Below are 17,848 nucleotides of genomic sequence, written 5' to 3' on the forward strand. Positions count from 1 at the left end.
GCATAGCATAATATAAAATACAAGCAGTAATACAGTAAACATAAGCTTTAAGTTTTGTAAAATTCTTTTCATATGAATAATTATGGAAATGGCTCCCCAGAATCTATATATTTTATAATTTATCATTCTAGTTATTTGAATCCTTGCACTAAGGGGGAATGATTTAATTATTTCATCCTTCATTATTAAAAAAAGTGGAGTTAAAATCCTCAAAAGACTCTTGAGCACATTAAAAATTAAATTCCCTTTTCAACTCCATGGTCAATTGCATTTCTAGATCAAGTTAGTAACCATATGAAAACAAAAACTGTGAAGAACACTTTCTCATGCCCAATATTAAGGAAAGAAAGCTGAAGTGGTTTTGTTGATATATATGTCTTTTATTTGAGATCTGTCCAAATTTCTCATTATGCTGCTCTCAATATTATATTTATTTGCTTAATTACTTTATATCAATATGGTAAATGCTATAATAGATTTTACTTATTGGCTTTCTCTTTTGTGTAAATAATTGTATTTTTTACCACATATTACTGAAACAACAGTGCTAGTATGAAATAAAAGAATGAATGCCAGAATAACCATTTTGTGCAACTTACTACCAGTGCTTTCCATTTTAAAGGCCTCACTTACCCTGGAAGAGAAGCAAAAGCTAGCTAAAGAACAAGAGCAGGCACAGAAGCTGAAAAGCCAGCAGCCTCTTAAGCCCCAAGCAACTACAGTAACACCTCCAGTGAAGCAGGTGAGACAGAACAAACAACTACACTGTTTCCATTGGAGCTCTGATGCTTTTTCAAGACCTGTAGGCATTTAGCATTTTTTTCTTCCTGTGAGTCACTTTTGTTTTCTCTGGTGGTTCAACGGCACAGCTGAGAAAAGCTAAATTAAATTTTCATGTGTCTTCCATTTGCATCATTAGCAATATTCCCACTTCTTAAATTGCTAGAGTTTCCAAGGGTATCATTATTATCAGAAGGTCATTGTACTAGACAAAAGGACATACTAAGAAAGGTTTTTCTCTGAAGAGTTTATGCAAGAAATATATAAAGGATTTGGGGATAGGAATGGGGCATTTAAGCAAATAGTCACAGTAGTACTTTGTGTGTAGTCTTAGATGTCAAATTAAAGCTGCATAACAATTAGTGCCAAGTAGCAAAGAACACAAATAATGTAATTTCTCTTGTGTATTATTACATTTCATGCCCAATTCCATGCAGTGAATTCTAATTTCTGAAAAATTAATGCCAGGTCTGCAGGGGTAATGAGAAAATACAGTTGGCAGAGTGTCTATACAGGAAAAACATTTAACTGCATTTTATGTGTTTTGCAGACAAAAGACTTGACAGATACCTTGATAGATAATATGTCATCTTTGACCAGCTGTCCTATCAACCAAGCTCAAGTTGCATCTTCAAACAGCTTCTCTTCCATTCCTTCTATGGGTGTTGGAATGGGATTTTCATCACCCATCGACAGCACAAAGAGAAATATGACAAATGGACTAAATACAAATATGGGGTTTCAGACTGCTGGATTCACTATGGGAGCAGGTCTTGCTACTCAGAATTTCTTCAGCGGTCCAGGTGCAACAGGAGCAACCAAGATGAACATTGTACCACCTGCCAATATGCCAAATTACAGTCCTATGAATGCTGCATCTGCAGTCTCTCCACTGACACAACCAAACAGACCCCCAGACATGTCTGCTTTAGATAATCTTTTTGGTCCTCAAAAACCCAAAGTTAGCATGAAGCAGTTGGCTCAACAGAAATCAAGCCAGTGGGTTAATCAGTTTGTGCCACCGCCAGGGTCCCCGAATGCGAGCAGTGCAGCCTTGGGACCTCAGATGAACATGATAGCACAGCCAGGCTTTGGGATACAGGGTAATCCTTTCTTTTCTCCTCAGAACTTCGCACAACCAGCAAACACAATGACAAACAGCAGCTCAGCTAGCAATGACTTAAAAGATCTTTTTGGGTAAAATGTTTCTTCTTCTTTCAAAGATTGATGAAATTTGGATCATGGGTAAGCTGATTCACATCTTGTTTTGCTTAATAAAAACATGACTTGGGGAAACGTTCAACCCAGCAAAGTAAAGACTTTTGGATAGGAAAAAAGGCTGATGTTTCATTCACCTGGTACTGGAATTGTGTAAGTGCAAAGTCATCTTACATGCTAAAGATTTCCTGTCTCTTTACCAGCATGAGAGTGCTGAAGGTAGGATGCGTATATTCAACTGAAAAAGAAGTATATAGAAATTATTCAGAGGTGAACTCAGTCAACTCCTATGAAATTTCCTACAAAATTTTGTTTCTTAAATTCAGCAAAAATGCTTCGGGGATAATGACACTATTGGATGCAAACCTGGAGAATTACTCATGTTGCCTGGATTTGTCACAAGCTGTCATTTTGTCCTACGACAAAACGAAAATTCTTACACTGGCCCAAAAGTTTGGATAGCTAATACAGAGAAAACTCTAACCAATAGCTATGGGTGAGACTAAGAAGGGAGCATATTTTGACTTTCTTCTCTCACATTAGCTAATGTAATGAATATGGTAGTAAACTATAATAGGATTCATCAGGTGTAAGAAGTTATTCTAAAATTTGGTTCAAGTTTGGGACAGAGTAAGAACACTACTTCAAAGGTCATGCTGGTTAACAGTCTCTTACATAATGCCAGATCCTTGTTACAAGCCCCATAGCAAAAGCAACATACCACTTAAGCAGAATTTTAAAATACATGTGGTGATTTCATCACATTTACTATATATTCCATTGTTTTGGCTAATATAATACTGCTTCTAACTCATGTAAGAAAAAATTGTAGTTACAAAACCTCACAAAATGAATGTAAATGTAAAATTCATGTTGACTGCCCCACCTGTGTAACTAAATGCACTTTAATAGTTACACAGAAATATCTTGAATTAATTAATAATTTTTGGTTCAGTTGAGACGATGAAAAAGGATCGCCTTATACAATTTGCACAGGGTTGTGTGAAAAAGCAGACTGCCATAAATTGCCTTGACTAGGATGAACTATTTCATTTTAATTTTGGTTTAAATCAAGTCCTTATGAAGGATAGATTGACATGAAGTGATTTCTCAAATATGGTTTTGTAAGCTCTAGAGTGTATGATAAATACACAGGTATTTCAGATCCTTTTTATTGTATTACTCTAAATTCAATAAAGGTCTCCAGAAATCCAAATAGTAGTCTTCTACTTCCAGAAGGTGTATGTTCAGCTTGCCCATGGTGGAATCTCTGCTCTGTCAGATACTACTGCTGGGTTTAAAATTTTTTTTCCTAAGAATTTCAAGAGCTTTCTTACCTAGTATTTTGAAGTCTATAAATGGTTATTTTGAGAAGGAAAGAACTAGTTACCTTTTTTATGGAAAGCCTACCTGCTTAATTTTTCAAAGCCTTTCACTGAAGAAATTCTTCTTTCATTTGCTGCTTAAGAAACCAAAGGGCCTTATGCTGTAAATATGACTTGTATTTTGTTATACTTCCACAGTTCTAAGCAGTGATAGCATTAAGCATATTTCTTAAACAATTCTTTATGTATTATAGCTGCTGCATTAGTCCTATTGTTTTAAAATTCCTGGGACCAATAAATTTGTGGTCTAGAAAACAACACTTAATACATTGTGATGCTTATGTGCTGTTAATATTCATAGTAAGCATTGTAGGTTATGTAAAAACATCCATGTAAGTTTAAGTACAATACTAGAACTGTTGAACTATTTAAGTTCATTTATAGTTGTTGGCACTCTATACTCTCAATCACAGTAATGTCTTCTGTCAACTCTTAGAAGCTGTGTTTTGTAAGGGTAACCTAAGGCAAGCCTTTGAAGATTTACTTGAATCTGTATTCCTCTGAATTATTGGGAAAATAAGTTTATATTAAGAACAACATCTCATAGGACTCTACAATGTGCTAAATTAATACATCTGTGGCAAAGGCAGTCTTAAAAGTCAGTGTCCTGATCTGGGGTTTCAGTCACTGATCTCTCTGGACTGGGAGTTTTTCAGAACTGGATTTAGTTTATCCTATTGCAGGGAAATAGGGAAAGTTAAGTGAAAAAAAAAATTGATCTGATTTTCGTCTACTAGACTTCCTAAACTGTGTGGTTTGGGGTATGTACTTTTGGCATGGGCTATACCAGAACATAATCTATTTTGTAAGAACAAAGTAAAAAAAAGTCTTATGAGTTCAAATTAAAGGAAGGTATTTTATGAAGTGGTAATGCAATAGAATAAGGTCTTTATCTGACTCAAGCAATAGGACTTCTTTCCATTTATATTTGAGAACATAACTTTGATTTCTCTTGTTTGCTGCAATTTTCAGAATGCCCAGAGTAGAAAAGCAGCAAAGAAAGCTGAATAGGATACTTACAAAAGCTCTAACAAAATTTTCCAGTTATTTAAAAATTAAAATAAATAAATAAAAAACTGTATTTAAAAGGAGTCCAATCCCTTTTCCACGTAGATGCTTCCTGCTTAGTGTGTCAGGAAACTCAGTGTGTTTGAAGTTCTTGAACTTTTCTTAACTTAAAGAAAAGAGGACTTGCAAGAGGTAAGTCACCATGGCCACGTGCCACGTGCCACTTGGCTCCTGCTACAATCGTTTTTCTTCAGGAAGCCTTGGCCAGCTGATCTCTCCACTTACAAGTCATCATTCCAAGAACCTGCAAGAGGCTGGAGGACTTGTTTTGTGGCCAGAGTGAATTGTTTGAGAGCAGCAGTTGTGCTTCACATCCAAGTTGGTTTTTGGGAAAGACAAAGGGGAAGGGACAATGTTACAAAATGTGGGTATTCTAAGAGCCTCCTGTGGCTGAACTTGGATGGAAAGCAGTGCTACATCATCTAGCTTGGCCTGAAGCAGAGGGTCTGCCTGGTCCTCATGTCAAGTAAAACAGAGAACATGGTTTTGAAATTGGTACCTGATTAAGAAACTACAAATACTGCTAATGATATGGTAACCTGGTAATAAGTTATCCTGTACAATGCCTTGAGGAAGACTGTAAATTACACTAAATTTCTGCCCTTCCTATTCAAACTAATTTAAAGGAAAAAATGTGAAAACCTGTCAGGTTATATCATCACAGCACCCACTGTGATCATGTCTTCATTCTACTGTGGAAATGAGAACAGGTCTGGGCTGAAGTGCCCAGCCCATCTAGTTTACATTCATTTGTAAAGGGAAGGTAAAGGGAAGGGAGTAAGTTCCTATTCCTTAGGTGATGCATCTATATTTTATTTACTGCAAAAGGGGAAGCTAAGTGAAAATAGCTGCACATCTTACATCATTTGTGCTTTGGCTGCTCTGGTGTATGCTAAATGAACATGAGTGCACCAAGACAGCAGTGTTTTCCATATTAGAGCTCTTGGTTCCATTTGGGTTTAAGTATGAAAGTGTCTGAAGCATCCTCTCAAAACTCAGTCACAGAAAACAAACTAATCCTGCAAGAGGGAAGGATTGTATTAAAAAGGCTTGAAAAATCTCTATTTGGGCTGATGGAGAACCTTAAAACTATTGAGTTTCAGATTAGCTTAGAAACCCCTTGTTCTGACTCTTGAGAGAAACTGGGAATGAAATGGCACAAGTGTCACTGGAGGAGGGAACTGATCTTCTGTTCCTTTTTATCACACCAGTGGTGTGAATGAGGCACAGAACAGCCCTTGGAATTTGCTTATGCAGGAAGGCAGCAGTACCAGAGAAGTATTTTGAAAGGTAAAGGAGTCCACCAATTATTTGGGAGATGGGGAGAGAAATTTTACTGGGAGCATGGGTAGAATGCCCTAGTTTGTTTTGGTGAAGATACTATGTTCTCCTCACTGTGAATAAGAAATGTTGTGGGGAAGTTGTGGCCTTACAACTTGTGTTAAGTATCCCAAGTAAAAGGCTGAATTTTTGGATGTGTAGGTACACAACATTTCAAGCCTTATTCTTTAAAACTTTCCTTTTCTGTTTTGTCTTTTCAGCAACAACTAGTTCACATTTATGTGGAACCTTAACGAATACCCTGATTGCCTTTAAAAGTTAGAAAAATGTATGTTGACTTCTGTAATATAACCCCTGTTGTAATGTTATCTGTGTCTATAGATAGTGTGATTATATTCTAGATTATAGGATTTTTGGATTTTTCTGTTCAACTGCACCAAAAAAAACCCAGAGACTAAATGAGAAGTTAGATTTGGATCAAATTACATAAAGCTTCCATACAGGCTAACAATTATATGATACTTGTGTTGTCTCTTATAAATAATACGTGCTTAGTCTGCCTACATCTGTGTGACTTGAGCAGAAAAGGAAAGTTTTTAAAACAAGTTTATGAACACTGGATCTTGCATTACTGGATCTTGCATTACAATGAAGTTTTTGGACTTTGGAGTGACCTTTGCTTATTGATTAGGGTTTTTTTATTGGGGTTGGGTGGGATATTGCTGATTTGTGCCATTTCTAATGAAAGAAGCATAGGGAAAGGGAGTCCAGAAAAAAAAATACCCTGTTGTATACATAACCCTTCTTTTTCTTTAAGAGATTTATTTAAGATGTATTTAAGAGATATGCTGCATTTTATATATTCATTGTGAACTTTTCCTTTGGAAAGCTGTGAGGAAAACCTATCTGGAGAATTTCAGATGACTTACCTGATTTTCAACCTGAGGTTCTGCCTTGTACCTTACTTTCCATTAGGTTTTGACTGCTTTGCAAGAAAATTATACAAGGCACTAAAACCTTGGATTTATACACCAAATCCTCTTGCCTTTCAGGCCTCACCCTTGTATCAACATAACAAATAAGCCCTGAAGTTGTATTGTCTTTGAGTTCTCTGAAACATGTCTAACTGCTGTACAGATTTCTGAGATGAATCTGTAAATCAAAATGTGTTATAGTGAACTCAGGCCTTGTGCAAAATATTTAATACTTGTTTATTTGTCTAATTGTACAGTCTCTGTACTAGTGGCAGTTTTATGTTCTGATTGTAAAACATTAAAAGTCTCATGAGATTTATAGTGATATTGTCGTTGTGTCAGCTGTGATTCATAGAGAGAACTGTCTTAGCATGGCATTAGTGTATACCTGGTTTATTGGACAGCTCTTCAAAACCAAAATTATTCTTGTATCAACTTTTAGATCAGTTACTTTAAAGCTATGTAAAAGGTACAGTGGCAGTTTTGAGAAATACACATCACTTTGTACTCTGAATTAGGTTGCCTATGGAAATAAATGAACTTTTCGTATTTTCACGTTGGAAGATATTTTTATTGATTAATTATTATATTTATATAATTACTTAATTTTCATTACATTAACTAATAGCAACTTCTGTAGATAACTTTTTCCCTGTACATTTTGTTTGAAATACATTTTATCCCATGTACTTTTGAGGCAATTTCTTAGAAATTGCTGTCCAGACATTTGTAAAATGTCATCACATACTGCCTTCGTGCAGTGGATAAAAGTTCTGGGGAAAAACTGCCGTACTAGATGCCTTTAAAATTAGCATTTACATTTTCTGAAGACACATAGTGATCTCAATCTGCATTTTCACAGCTCATTGACCAGAAACCAGCCCTTTCTCTAAACCTGAGTTTCAAGGTACTCTGCAGAGTTTGCCAGCACTCTGAAGAAATATAGTTCTCAGTTTTTTGTATGGTATAAATTGTTCGAGTACAAGACATCTGACGATTAGAAGCATCATTGTTGGCCAGAGATGGGGTGGGAGAAAAGAGTAAAAGAACAAAATGATAGCTCAGGTAAAAAAGGAAAGGTGGATTCAGTTCTGTTTTCATTTTCACTTGCTGAGGATGACAGCAGCCCCTTTCCTTCTACAGCTGTATCCATCAAGTGAGCACAGTCCTGTCATATGCCAGCCCCCTGCTGAGAAAATGCCTGCCTTAATTTGCTCAGCTAATCACATTCCTGATCTGACTGCTATGTCCTTCACCTTGGTGATGTTCTCTTTGTCCCTCCATGTCTGGATATTGGTGGGATACATAACTCCTACCCGTTTCTTAAGCAAGAAGGTTTAGAGTGCTGAAATCCAAATGTTCTGGGTTGGTTTGCTGTGGAGTAAACCTGACATTTTTATAAACTTTTTCATGAACTCAGATACCTAAATCTTCAAGCCGGGAAGCTGGAGATCTTTGCAGCTGGTTTTTCTTTGCCTGGATTCCTTTGATATTGGCAGCTAATTGTCCGTAGCTTATCACTTAAATATCTCTAGTCCAACCTTTGGATTTGTCATACACCAGTACTTTAGATTAATCTTTTTTCTATTAGCATTTGTAGAGCTTGAGCATTTGTAGAGTTACCAGCTGGAGACCACTGCAGTTGCCCAGTAGATTGGAAAATGGTTCATAAGGTAACAAGGTGAATTCTGATTTCCTGTGCCACACTGACAAAGTGGGAATTTAATTTATACTCCTGCCCATGCACAAACCCAAGAGCAGCTTAATAAATACTAGTTACTCAAGCTCTGAAATAATTTACTAAGTATTCTCAATATAAAATTTAAACTCTAGACTTTTAAAACAAATTTCTTTTTTCCTCTGTAGGACACCTGCCTATTAACTGTACTATTATGGATCTACTGCAGTTTCTTCCTTGCAAATTAAGGTAGTTGTGGAATGACTGGAAACTCAGAAATTGTAGAAGTTTAATGACTGACCTATATCTACAAACCAATTTTTAAAGATTTTGTGTTTTTTTTTCATAATTTTGCTTGTTCCTTAATTATTATTTGGCCTTGTATGATGCAGTTTCTTAAAATGCTTAAAATGCTTCACCTTTTGCATCAAAAGACTAGGTTTTACACTCTCCTGCAATAATTAGCTAAACTATCAAAGAAGAATTGTAACTACATGAAAGAAAACATTGTTGTCTTTTACCTGAGAACCAAGGGGTTTGGGAGCTGAAGTTATGACACAGGCAGCCTTTGTTCATGTCAGTCTCTGTGTCTCCTTGATGCAACCAAATACTTGTAAGAGTAAACAAAATCAAAACCTTGAAGAGCTTGCTTTCCAGCTTTTTTTTGGAACCAGACACCACACAGAAGAATAATTGCTTATTTTCTGAACAGAAAAATCAAATGTAGATCAGAGAACTAAAAAAATTAGAATTGCAATTCCTGCTGTTGCCATGCTGATGAAATAAATACTTGCCTATGGCACCAAAGCTGTGAATAAGCATTTTAGCCAATGTCAAAGCAGTGACTTCAAATATTGCAAATAAAAAAAATGCAAACTAAGCGATCAGATGCCTCTGTAACTACAGCAGTAAATTTTATTTGAAGAATCTATCCTAACTTAGCACCAGAAAGGTAATTTTATTATTTTTATTTTTTAAGAATTTCTAAAAGTAATTGTGTCTTACGTTGATTGTGACTTGCTATGATGATATCTTAAAAAATCAAAGCAGGAGAATCAGGAAAAAATAAAATTAGACTAAAATATAGTTTTAATACTTTTTTTATTAAATGGGAGCCTCAGCTGTTGACCTTCCTCAAACAGCCTTATGCTACAAACCCTGGCTTTACTTGGCTACAAAATAGAAAAAAAATTAAAGTATTTGTAAAACTATATACAATTTTGATGCAAGCTGTGCTTAAATTCTTGATCTGTTCTATAAAACTAGCAACAGAAGTATCTTCTGTGGGATTTTTCTGACTTGATAGATACTGAATGTCTGCAATTTCTGCAGTTGGAGTGATTTCAGTATAAAGTACTACTAACATATTTTCATCATTATTCTGTGCAGGATTAAATTATTTTTTATCTGTTCTTTTTTATTGTCTGGCAAGCAGGAAACTGTTAAATTACCTGATTTTTTTTTTTTTTTCAGTTTGATTGTCCTTATAGGTTTTATGTTTCCTAAAGAATTCATTGCTTGAGTCTTACTGATTTACAACCATTACAGGTAAAAGATTTGCAGTGAAATAGCAAATGCCTCTTGCAATATCATTGCCACATTTTGCAAACCAGAGCCATACAGCTGAAATTCTTTGAAACAGCAAACACTAAATATTTTTTAAGCTAACCAGATCATTAACTGACTCCTGGGTAGGAATTGTTTCCTTATTGTATTCATGATGTAGACAGGACAATGGTGTGATTTCCTGCACATTGCAGAGTTTTAATAAGTGTGTCGTAAATTATGTGTGTCTCTTCACATGTAATTTCCAATTTAGCTCAATCCCACGTATAGCATTTCAGAATTTTCCTTTGATCATGTACCTGCCACTTTTCCAGGTCCTTTCTGGGGAAGCTATTTCTTGTATCTACTTCCTCTTTGATTTTTTCCTGCATCAGTGCTCTCAAGCAGTGCATGGCTGTAGAAGGGCAGGCTGTAGAAGGGCAAAAAAATTCAGGGGCTTCTGACAATTTCTTTTTTTCTGATGATGCTTGCTAAGGGAATGCTGAATTTATGACAGTGACAGCCTGAATTTTGTGCTTGTTGCTTTTCAGCTGGAGATCGTTGCAATGCCATGAGAGGCTGGAGAAGGGAACCTAACATGAGGCTCTGCATCTCTGCTTGATGGTCCAGGTCTGGCAGGCCAGTGGAGAGGGCTGCTGAGTAGGCATCTATTTCCCTTGTTATTTATTCTACAGGCAGCATAAGCCTGAAGAAAAAATTGATAAAAGCAGCTGCAGGTGAGTTATCCAAAGGGTTGCTGGATCCAGATGCCAGAGCAATACAGCAGCCCTTCAGTGCAAGAGAGAAAGAGTTCAGGGAACTGCTGAGGAAAACAAAAAAAAGAACAAAACAGGAGGAAGGACAGTGGAAACTGTCAGCTGCAGAATGCCAGAATATCTATTCTATATACCTATTTTCTTTGGAATTGTATCTCCTGCCCATCTGCTCTCTTCACATTCCTGGGGCCTTTGCAGGGAGAGCTGGTAGATGCTGTGTCATGGAAGAGTGTAACTGGTCCTGACAACCCAGTCTTAACACTCTTACTGGAATGTTTCATTTCTCTGTGTTTGATTTTTGTTGGAAATGACTACTTTGTTAAATTGAATGACTGTGATTGGGAAGTGGAATAATTAACTTTTTTTCCTCACTTCCTGTTTTGCTGTACCTTTTCTGGTGAAAGGTAGGTCAAATATTCAGTATGTAAATACACATAAAGATTAGAGACATGAGAAAGGTACTTTATTAAATCTGTGGGGTTTAAAACAAAATTTATTTGAACAAAAGTAATAGTAATTAAAAGTACTGTCCTGTACTGTGAGTTACCGGTCACTTTCAAGAAGCTACAATTGTTTAAGTTCATTTTTCTTCAGTTATTTTTCATGCAGGCATTGTGAGAGAAGAGGTTTTGTTTTCTGTGTTGCTCAGTTTCTTAATTTTGAAAAACTAGTGGTTTTAAATTGAAACAGAACTGGTTTCCTTTCTATCCTTTCAGAGGAGCTGCAGGTGATGCTAGGTGTTTATTGAGTGATTTCAGCTGTCTTAGCAATGGAAATACCTTTAAAAGTATGGCAAAAGCATGTGGGTTTTAATTTTTTCATTTATAGACTACAAGAGATTGGACATATTTAGTCGGTGACATCTGTTAGAACTTAAAATATTAATTTTAAACAAATATTTTGCTCAAATAAAAAAAATGTTTATCATTTTAAGCCGTCTTTGTGTCAATTTTTAAACAAGAAAAGGTTACATGAAAGGTATTCTGGAGCCTATTTTATTCTGATATAACTAAGCCCTAACTGCAGTTCAGCATAAACATAACTCCCCCTTCACGTCAACTTGAGCATTTGTAGATTTTCATCTCTATTTTTAAGATTAATGTGACTGCTCAGTCATGTTTCTCAGCCCTTTGCAACTTCAAACCTGTTGCCCACTTTCAACCCTTGTTTGCTGAAAGTATTATTAAGAAACCAAAGATAAAGAATTAACATAAGTTTTATGATAACCCTTGCCTCCTTAGAGGGACCTAATTTGCACTTCAGGTGAGGGAAGGACAAGGTAGAGATAGCTCTGGTTAGACACTAGAAAATTTACCTAAGGGACAGCCCCAGGAAAGCAGGTTTTATAAATTCTGATCTTCATTTAGTAGTGAATTTTATTTTCATGTCCCACAGTTTTGGGTTCCAACAGTATTTAAAAGGGGAAAAAAAAATTTCATTAATTTCTATCATGAATTTCTTTTGAAGAGTTCAGACCTAGGATTAGAGAAACACAAAGAGCTACATGCTGTGATTTAGTGAATCTCTCAAGTAAGAGACTATTCACAAATTTGGTATCACCATAGGTAGTTATGAATAGTATAACTGTACTGCCTGGCATAGATTATCTGTTAAACATGGAGAGAAGATAATACCAAAGACTACTCCTCTTTAAAATGTCTTTTTCTAGTAAGAGGAAAAGGGAAAACACAAATTTGAAGAGGTGGAATGATCTTTTGAGTAACTTGTAACTAAAAGATTTCTAAAAGCATCAAAGCAGTTTCTTACTGATAGTGACAGGCTGTATTATGAGACGTTCATTTCAAAATGATCTGTAAGATACAATAAAACTGCCATAAGGTGTCACTATAACCCAAGAAACTTTCAAATAATTTTCAAACATTATAGAAATGTTCTTGTCCAGCTACAAGACTTTCCTTATACAGCTTTGTGAAAGTAACAAAGGACCTATTTTAATTGACAAACTGTATTCCTGTATGCACAGAAACCATCCTCAAATCTATCTGTATTAGTGCAATGGTGTAGAAACTCTGCCCTTTTTTCTTTTTGTGGAGAAATGGCCATACTTCACATAGGGACTTTCCACACAGAAATACTTCAAGAGCCCTCTTACAGCGTAAGGTAAGAAATGAGTACTTAATTAGCAGCTTTCAGTAAAGCAAATTATAAATAGGAATTCTTATTTCCATTGTTGTTTTATATGTTATTAGTATGCCAGGAGCCGCTATTTTTATTTTGTGTCCAACTGTGATCAGATGTCTTTCCTACCAGTGATCTGATCAGAAAACAGAAACCAGAAACTAAAGAGGAATTTTTTTCAACCATTTGGAATTAGTTCTGGTTTTGCTGCAGTTATCAGGGAAACAAACATAACATCTGAAAATTTCATTTGGGCTGACTCAATATTAAGCATTTTAACCTGTCAGGAAAGCACTCAGTTCTCAGATACAGTAAAACAGAAATTGGGATTCTGAAGTCTTGGAATCCATCTTCATTTATGGCAGAAAATTGTAGATGTAAAGCCATAGGTTTCAAAATCTGAAGGACCAGATTGATAATTTGCTCTAAATCCTTGTATAACATGGGATCCCAGGTCACCTCTTTTATCTTTGACATCAGATGCTGCAGATATTGAAGGCTGAATCCCTACAGTACCCTCTTTATTTATGTAATGTTACAATGACTTTTACAGGTGCCAGCAGAAATAGGGTCTCCAGTACACCTGACACTTGCAAATACAAAGGAAGAATTTGCTTCTGCCCAAAGTTTCATGCCTAACAATATATATGCTTGTCATCTGAGTGGACCTCTTAGGCACCCCCTAAGGACATGTTTTGGTGGTGGGCTTGCCAGTGCTGAGTTAACAGATGGACTTGATGACCTTAAAGGTCTTTTCCTGAAAGAATGATTTCATGATTCAGTGAAATCTACCAGACAACTTTTACCAAGACCTTGTTCTTGGGCAAAGCATTGTCAAACTCACAGTGCTGTAAACATTAAAGTCTGCCAACCCTAAGACCTATGTGAAGATGAAATCAATATTCATTATCTCTGCTTTGTTACTTTGCTCCATTTGCAAGAAATGGAGGCATTTAAAACTTTCAAAGACGCTTAGTTTTGAAACATCAAAACATTTTAATTCAATTTTATTTTAAGAAATCTTCAGTTAGGAGGAGAGGTCACTCAGGATTTTCTTGCCTTTGAGCTCTTGGTAAGAGCTAAAAAGGCAAAGTCATCTTGCTTTAAAAAAAAAAGAAGGTTCCTCCAAATAACAAGAGCAAACTGTGATCCAAACAATCATCTCACAAGCACCAGGGATGTGATCACATGGCCTTGAACTGAAAAGAAACTAATTAAAAATTGGCAAAATTCTCCTTGTGTATTTCCACTGGAGGGGCCCAGCAGCCTTTGGTTATTGTTAAGGCTGATCACTCAGCATGAAGTGAAGCATCTTTATGTTAATTCAGCAGAGACACCAAAAGGTTAAATTGACTTTCTCAGGATATTAATGTCAGGGTGTCAGTTACTGTGATAATTAATTATTTGTAAAAAGATCAAAATTTTATGTTTTACAAGCATTGGGAGAGGTGGCTGCTTGCAGGACAATCAGTATATGAAATGTGTACGCCATCCAGTCTGCACTGAAACAGCAGCAAAATTCCCTTTTAAATGTGGCAAAGACTTTACCCCATGCACTATGTTGAAGAATCATCAATAGGAGCAGCATAAAGATGGTATTTCAAGGCTTCTCAGCAAAATAAATAGCTGTAAAAAAGTAGATAGCATCCAGGTGTACATTTACTTGCACCTGCAGAAACTACTCTTCCATGTAAGTTATGTTGATCGCTAGTTCTTATATTTGCAAGCTTGGTTTTCTTAAGGGGCTGCTACAACTCTGAATCAAGTCCTGTATCTGCAAGTCACAGCTCTTGTTAGGAAGGCGCATCTCCTGTATGTGCACTTGACCAGTTTCACATTTTCTTGCAGCTCACTTTACTCTCAAACACCTGAGGTAGAGATGGTACATGAGTGCACAGCAGTGGCTGCCTGCATGCTGGTTTAGGTCTGTATTGGGTCTAAAACATGATTTTAATACACTTACTAGTGGTCTCTAGGGACAAGAGTCTGTAGTTTCAGTAGTATCTACAAGCTGTGTAAGCCATATAGTTTTTAATTTTGCAAAATATTTCCCTACAAGTGCAGGCAAATGCTGTGTGGCTTGTACTCAGCCTCCAGCTTGCAAACAGCCCACTTAAAGTAAAATTTTAAGTGAAACATTGTGTTTTAAGAAGATTTGAAATAGCAAAAGGGGAATCACAATGTGGTATACTTTCTGAAAAAGAAAATTAGGGCACAGGTCAAAACAGGAAAGAAAAAAGCAGTAACAATGACAGCTGAATCTATAAGGGCTATCATGTTAGGTCTTATCAAGGACGAATTCCTCAATTGATGCTCTGAAATGTGTGGTGGGATTAGTCCCGTAGGTATTGCCATGGCCTCATCCAGGCATTCTTGTTGGGAATTGGGTAGTGCCCCTGTGGATGGTGCCCCAGCAGGAGCAGGGCTCTGCAAAGCTGCTGTCACAGTCTCTGCAGCAGCATTTTGGAATGCAGGCAGTTTGCTACTCTGTGAGCCTGAAGAGGAAGAAACAGAAGCAGCACTGCTCCTGTTGAGCTGCCTCCCTGCAGAGAAGCAAGAGTCAGTAACACACTTTCTTTAGACCTTGGAGAAAGGATCAGTGAATTTCAAAAGGAGCTATTGCTGCAGCACTGCAGAAGTGCAGGCAGTGAACGATTGCAGAGGATAAAGAGGAGGGAGAGAGGAAACCTGCTGTGAGAAATGTGTAATTCTGTTAATGGTGAGGCAAATTGTATTGCTAATGAGAGATCCCTACACCCTTGAGGGGAACATGCCCTGCCAGGGGCCAGCCAGGGTAGATGTCTGAGGGAGCCACTTGAATCAGCCCCAAATGCATGGAGGACAGACTTCAGACATCTGTGCTAAATGCAACTAGAGAATGTGTGAATATGTGAACAAAACACTACATTTTAAGCATAACTCCTTTCTTGTGGCTGCTCTGTGCTCTCCTTATCCAAACCAGGACCAGAAGACCAGAAAGATGGGCAAGACTAAACCCTTTTTTCCACAGCTGCTGGCAGGTATGGGTTTTGAATACCACTTTCCACCCTGAGTTCCAGTCCTCCAAAGTAAATTCTATGCACTGGAGTTTGCACCATTTCCAGTTTGGAGCCAGTTTCTTCCATGGTTTCAGGTGTTAAAGCACTTAGGATACTATCTCAAATGCCAGCAAATGCATGTTTATTTACATGGAAGACAATTTCACTATGTAGTTTCACATGTACGTATTCCCAAACCCATACATACCTCTGGTGTCTGGCAGTTGGCCTGCTGGGGCTCATTTTCTGTGTGCCTGGTGAAAATTGGAGAGGCTGCTTTAATTCACACGCGTGATTGTATTGGGCCTTTTCCTTACGGTGACCTTGTCGCTTTGCCTGCCCGCACACCCCAACAATAAACCAGGATTAGGGGTCTGGAGTGAGAAACCAGGAGGAATTTCTTCCTTTTGCTCATTTTGGAGATGGTCAGATGCAAGCCTGAGCAGCGTGAGGAGGAGGAAGAGGAGGAGCAGCTGCTCCCAGAGCAGCGGGTCGTGCCGCAGGGAGGGTTACTGGTCAGTCCTTGAGCTGGCAGTGAGATCAGTCACTGTTCAACCCAGCTAGAGAGAAACACACCCAGAGAAGCCTGGCTAGAGGCATGTGGGTGGGTAGTGCTGTGATCTGGAGGTACCCAGGTATGTTCTAAATGCTTGCTATCGGGGACTGTTCTGCAAGGACAAATATATTGGCTGTGCCTAGCCAACACTTCGCTACATGACATGAATTATTCAAAGAGGAGAAAGAAACTCTAACCAGAGCTGCAACAAAGAGACTGCAGCAAAGCCAAACTCTCAGATCCTAAGTATACTCCCTCTCCCTCTCTTCTTCCCTCCTGGTTCATACTAGGAATAAAAGATTTCAGTGAAAGCTTCTTGCCTGCCTCACATAACCCTGAGAAAATGTGTTTTCCAACATGGCCCTCCTCAAAGTGGGGCTGGGACAATTCAGACATTTGGTGTTTGTATTTTGGAGTGTTTTAAAACCCCAGAGACTGAGGGCCCATGCAAGGAGTCAGGAGAGGAATGGAGTGGTGGATGGATAGTCCTTGCACAGCTTTGGCCCAGATTTACATCCTGCTCAAACCTTCTCACTCAGTTCAAACACCCAAATGAGGAGATTTTAGGTGAAAAGAGCTCAGATCCAGTTTGTTTCTCTGAAGGAATCATTATTTGGGTTTCTTTTTTTCTCCTTGCTCTCTGTAGAGTCTGGATAGACCAAGCCCTGAACAGAAGTTAGGGGGAAATGTGGTCCCTGAGCCTGGAAGATAAAGGACAATGTAGGTAGGGCAGGAGGGAGGGTACAGAGCCCATCCACTGGCTGAGGGACACCAGCTGGCCCGTGGCAGAGCAGGAGCTGTGGCTGGTGGGTGGGCAGCTGTCTGCCCTCCACATGGCAACTCTCAGCTGGGGACTTCAGGGGAAATCCATTCCTATTGTGCTGGTGGCCCGATGAGGTGCTGACAGGTTCTTAATTTAACTTTCCTTGTAGGAGTGAGGTAATGCACCAAAGACAAACTCCACTTTTATAATAATCTACAGAGTTTCTGCCCTCTCCCTCACCTAAAAGCCTCCCTGATAGGGGAGAGAATATATGAAATGATGTGTGGCTCTGATTTCGTTTTTTTGGTTTTGGGTGGTTTTTTTTGGTGCTGTTTGGGTGGGGGTTTTTGGGTTTTTTTTGACTTGTCCATAACCTAATTCCAATATCTGAGGCCTTGCCAAAAGCACAAATTTTTCATTTGACTCCAGCCAGTGTGCAGGCATGATGAGTGGAGAGGTGGGCTGCTTTTCCACAAGAGTTTTCATTAAGTACTTTCTGCCATGGAAAGTGTGTTGTTTTCATGAAGTCACACTGAGTTGGACTGGTTCACCTCTTTGAGCCATTTGTGTTTCAAAAACGCAATGGATTCAATTTATGGCCGGTATTCTGCTGCTTATTCAAACAGCATTGCACCAATGCCCCTCCA

At 37.9% G+C, this 17,848-nt stretch overlaps 1 protein-coding gene across 3 annotated transcripts in view; it reads left to right on the forward strand.

The window, feature by feature from the left end:
• SCYL2 (SCY1 like pseudokinase 2) overlaps positions 1-7,261 on the forward strand; it is a 35,345-nt gene extending 28,084 nt beyond the window's left edge. For all 3 annotated transcript variants that reach the window (XM_015628760.3, XM_015628762.3, XM_015628761.3), the window contains 2 exons: positions 623-742; positions 1,331-7,261. In XM_015628760.3, the coding sequence (XP_015484246.1) occupies positions 623-742; positions 1,331-1,981 (771 nt within the window). In that variant the 3' untranslated portion in view covers positions 1,982-7,261. The remainder of the gene's footprint in view (positions 1-622; positions 743-1,330) is intronic.
• The last annotated feature ends 10,587 nt before the right edge of the window (positions 7,262-17,848 follow it).

The sequence above is a fragment of the Parus major genome, chromosome 1A, assembly GCF_001522545.3.
Source record: "Parus major isolate Abel chromosome 1A, Parus_major1.1, whole genome shotgun sequence".
Classification (NCBI taxonomy): Eukaryota; Metazoa; Chordata; class Aves; order Passeriformes; family Paridae; genus Parus; species Parus major.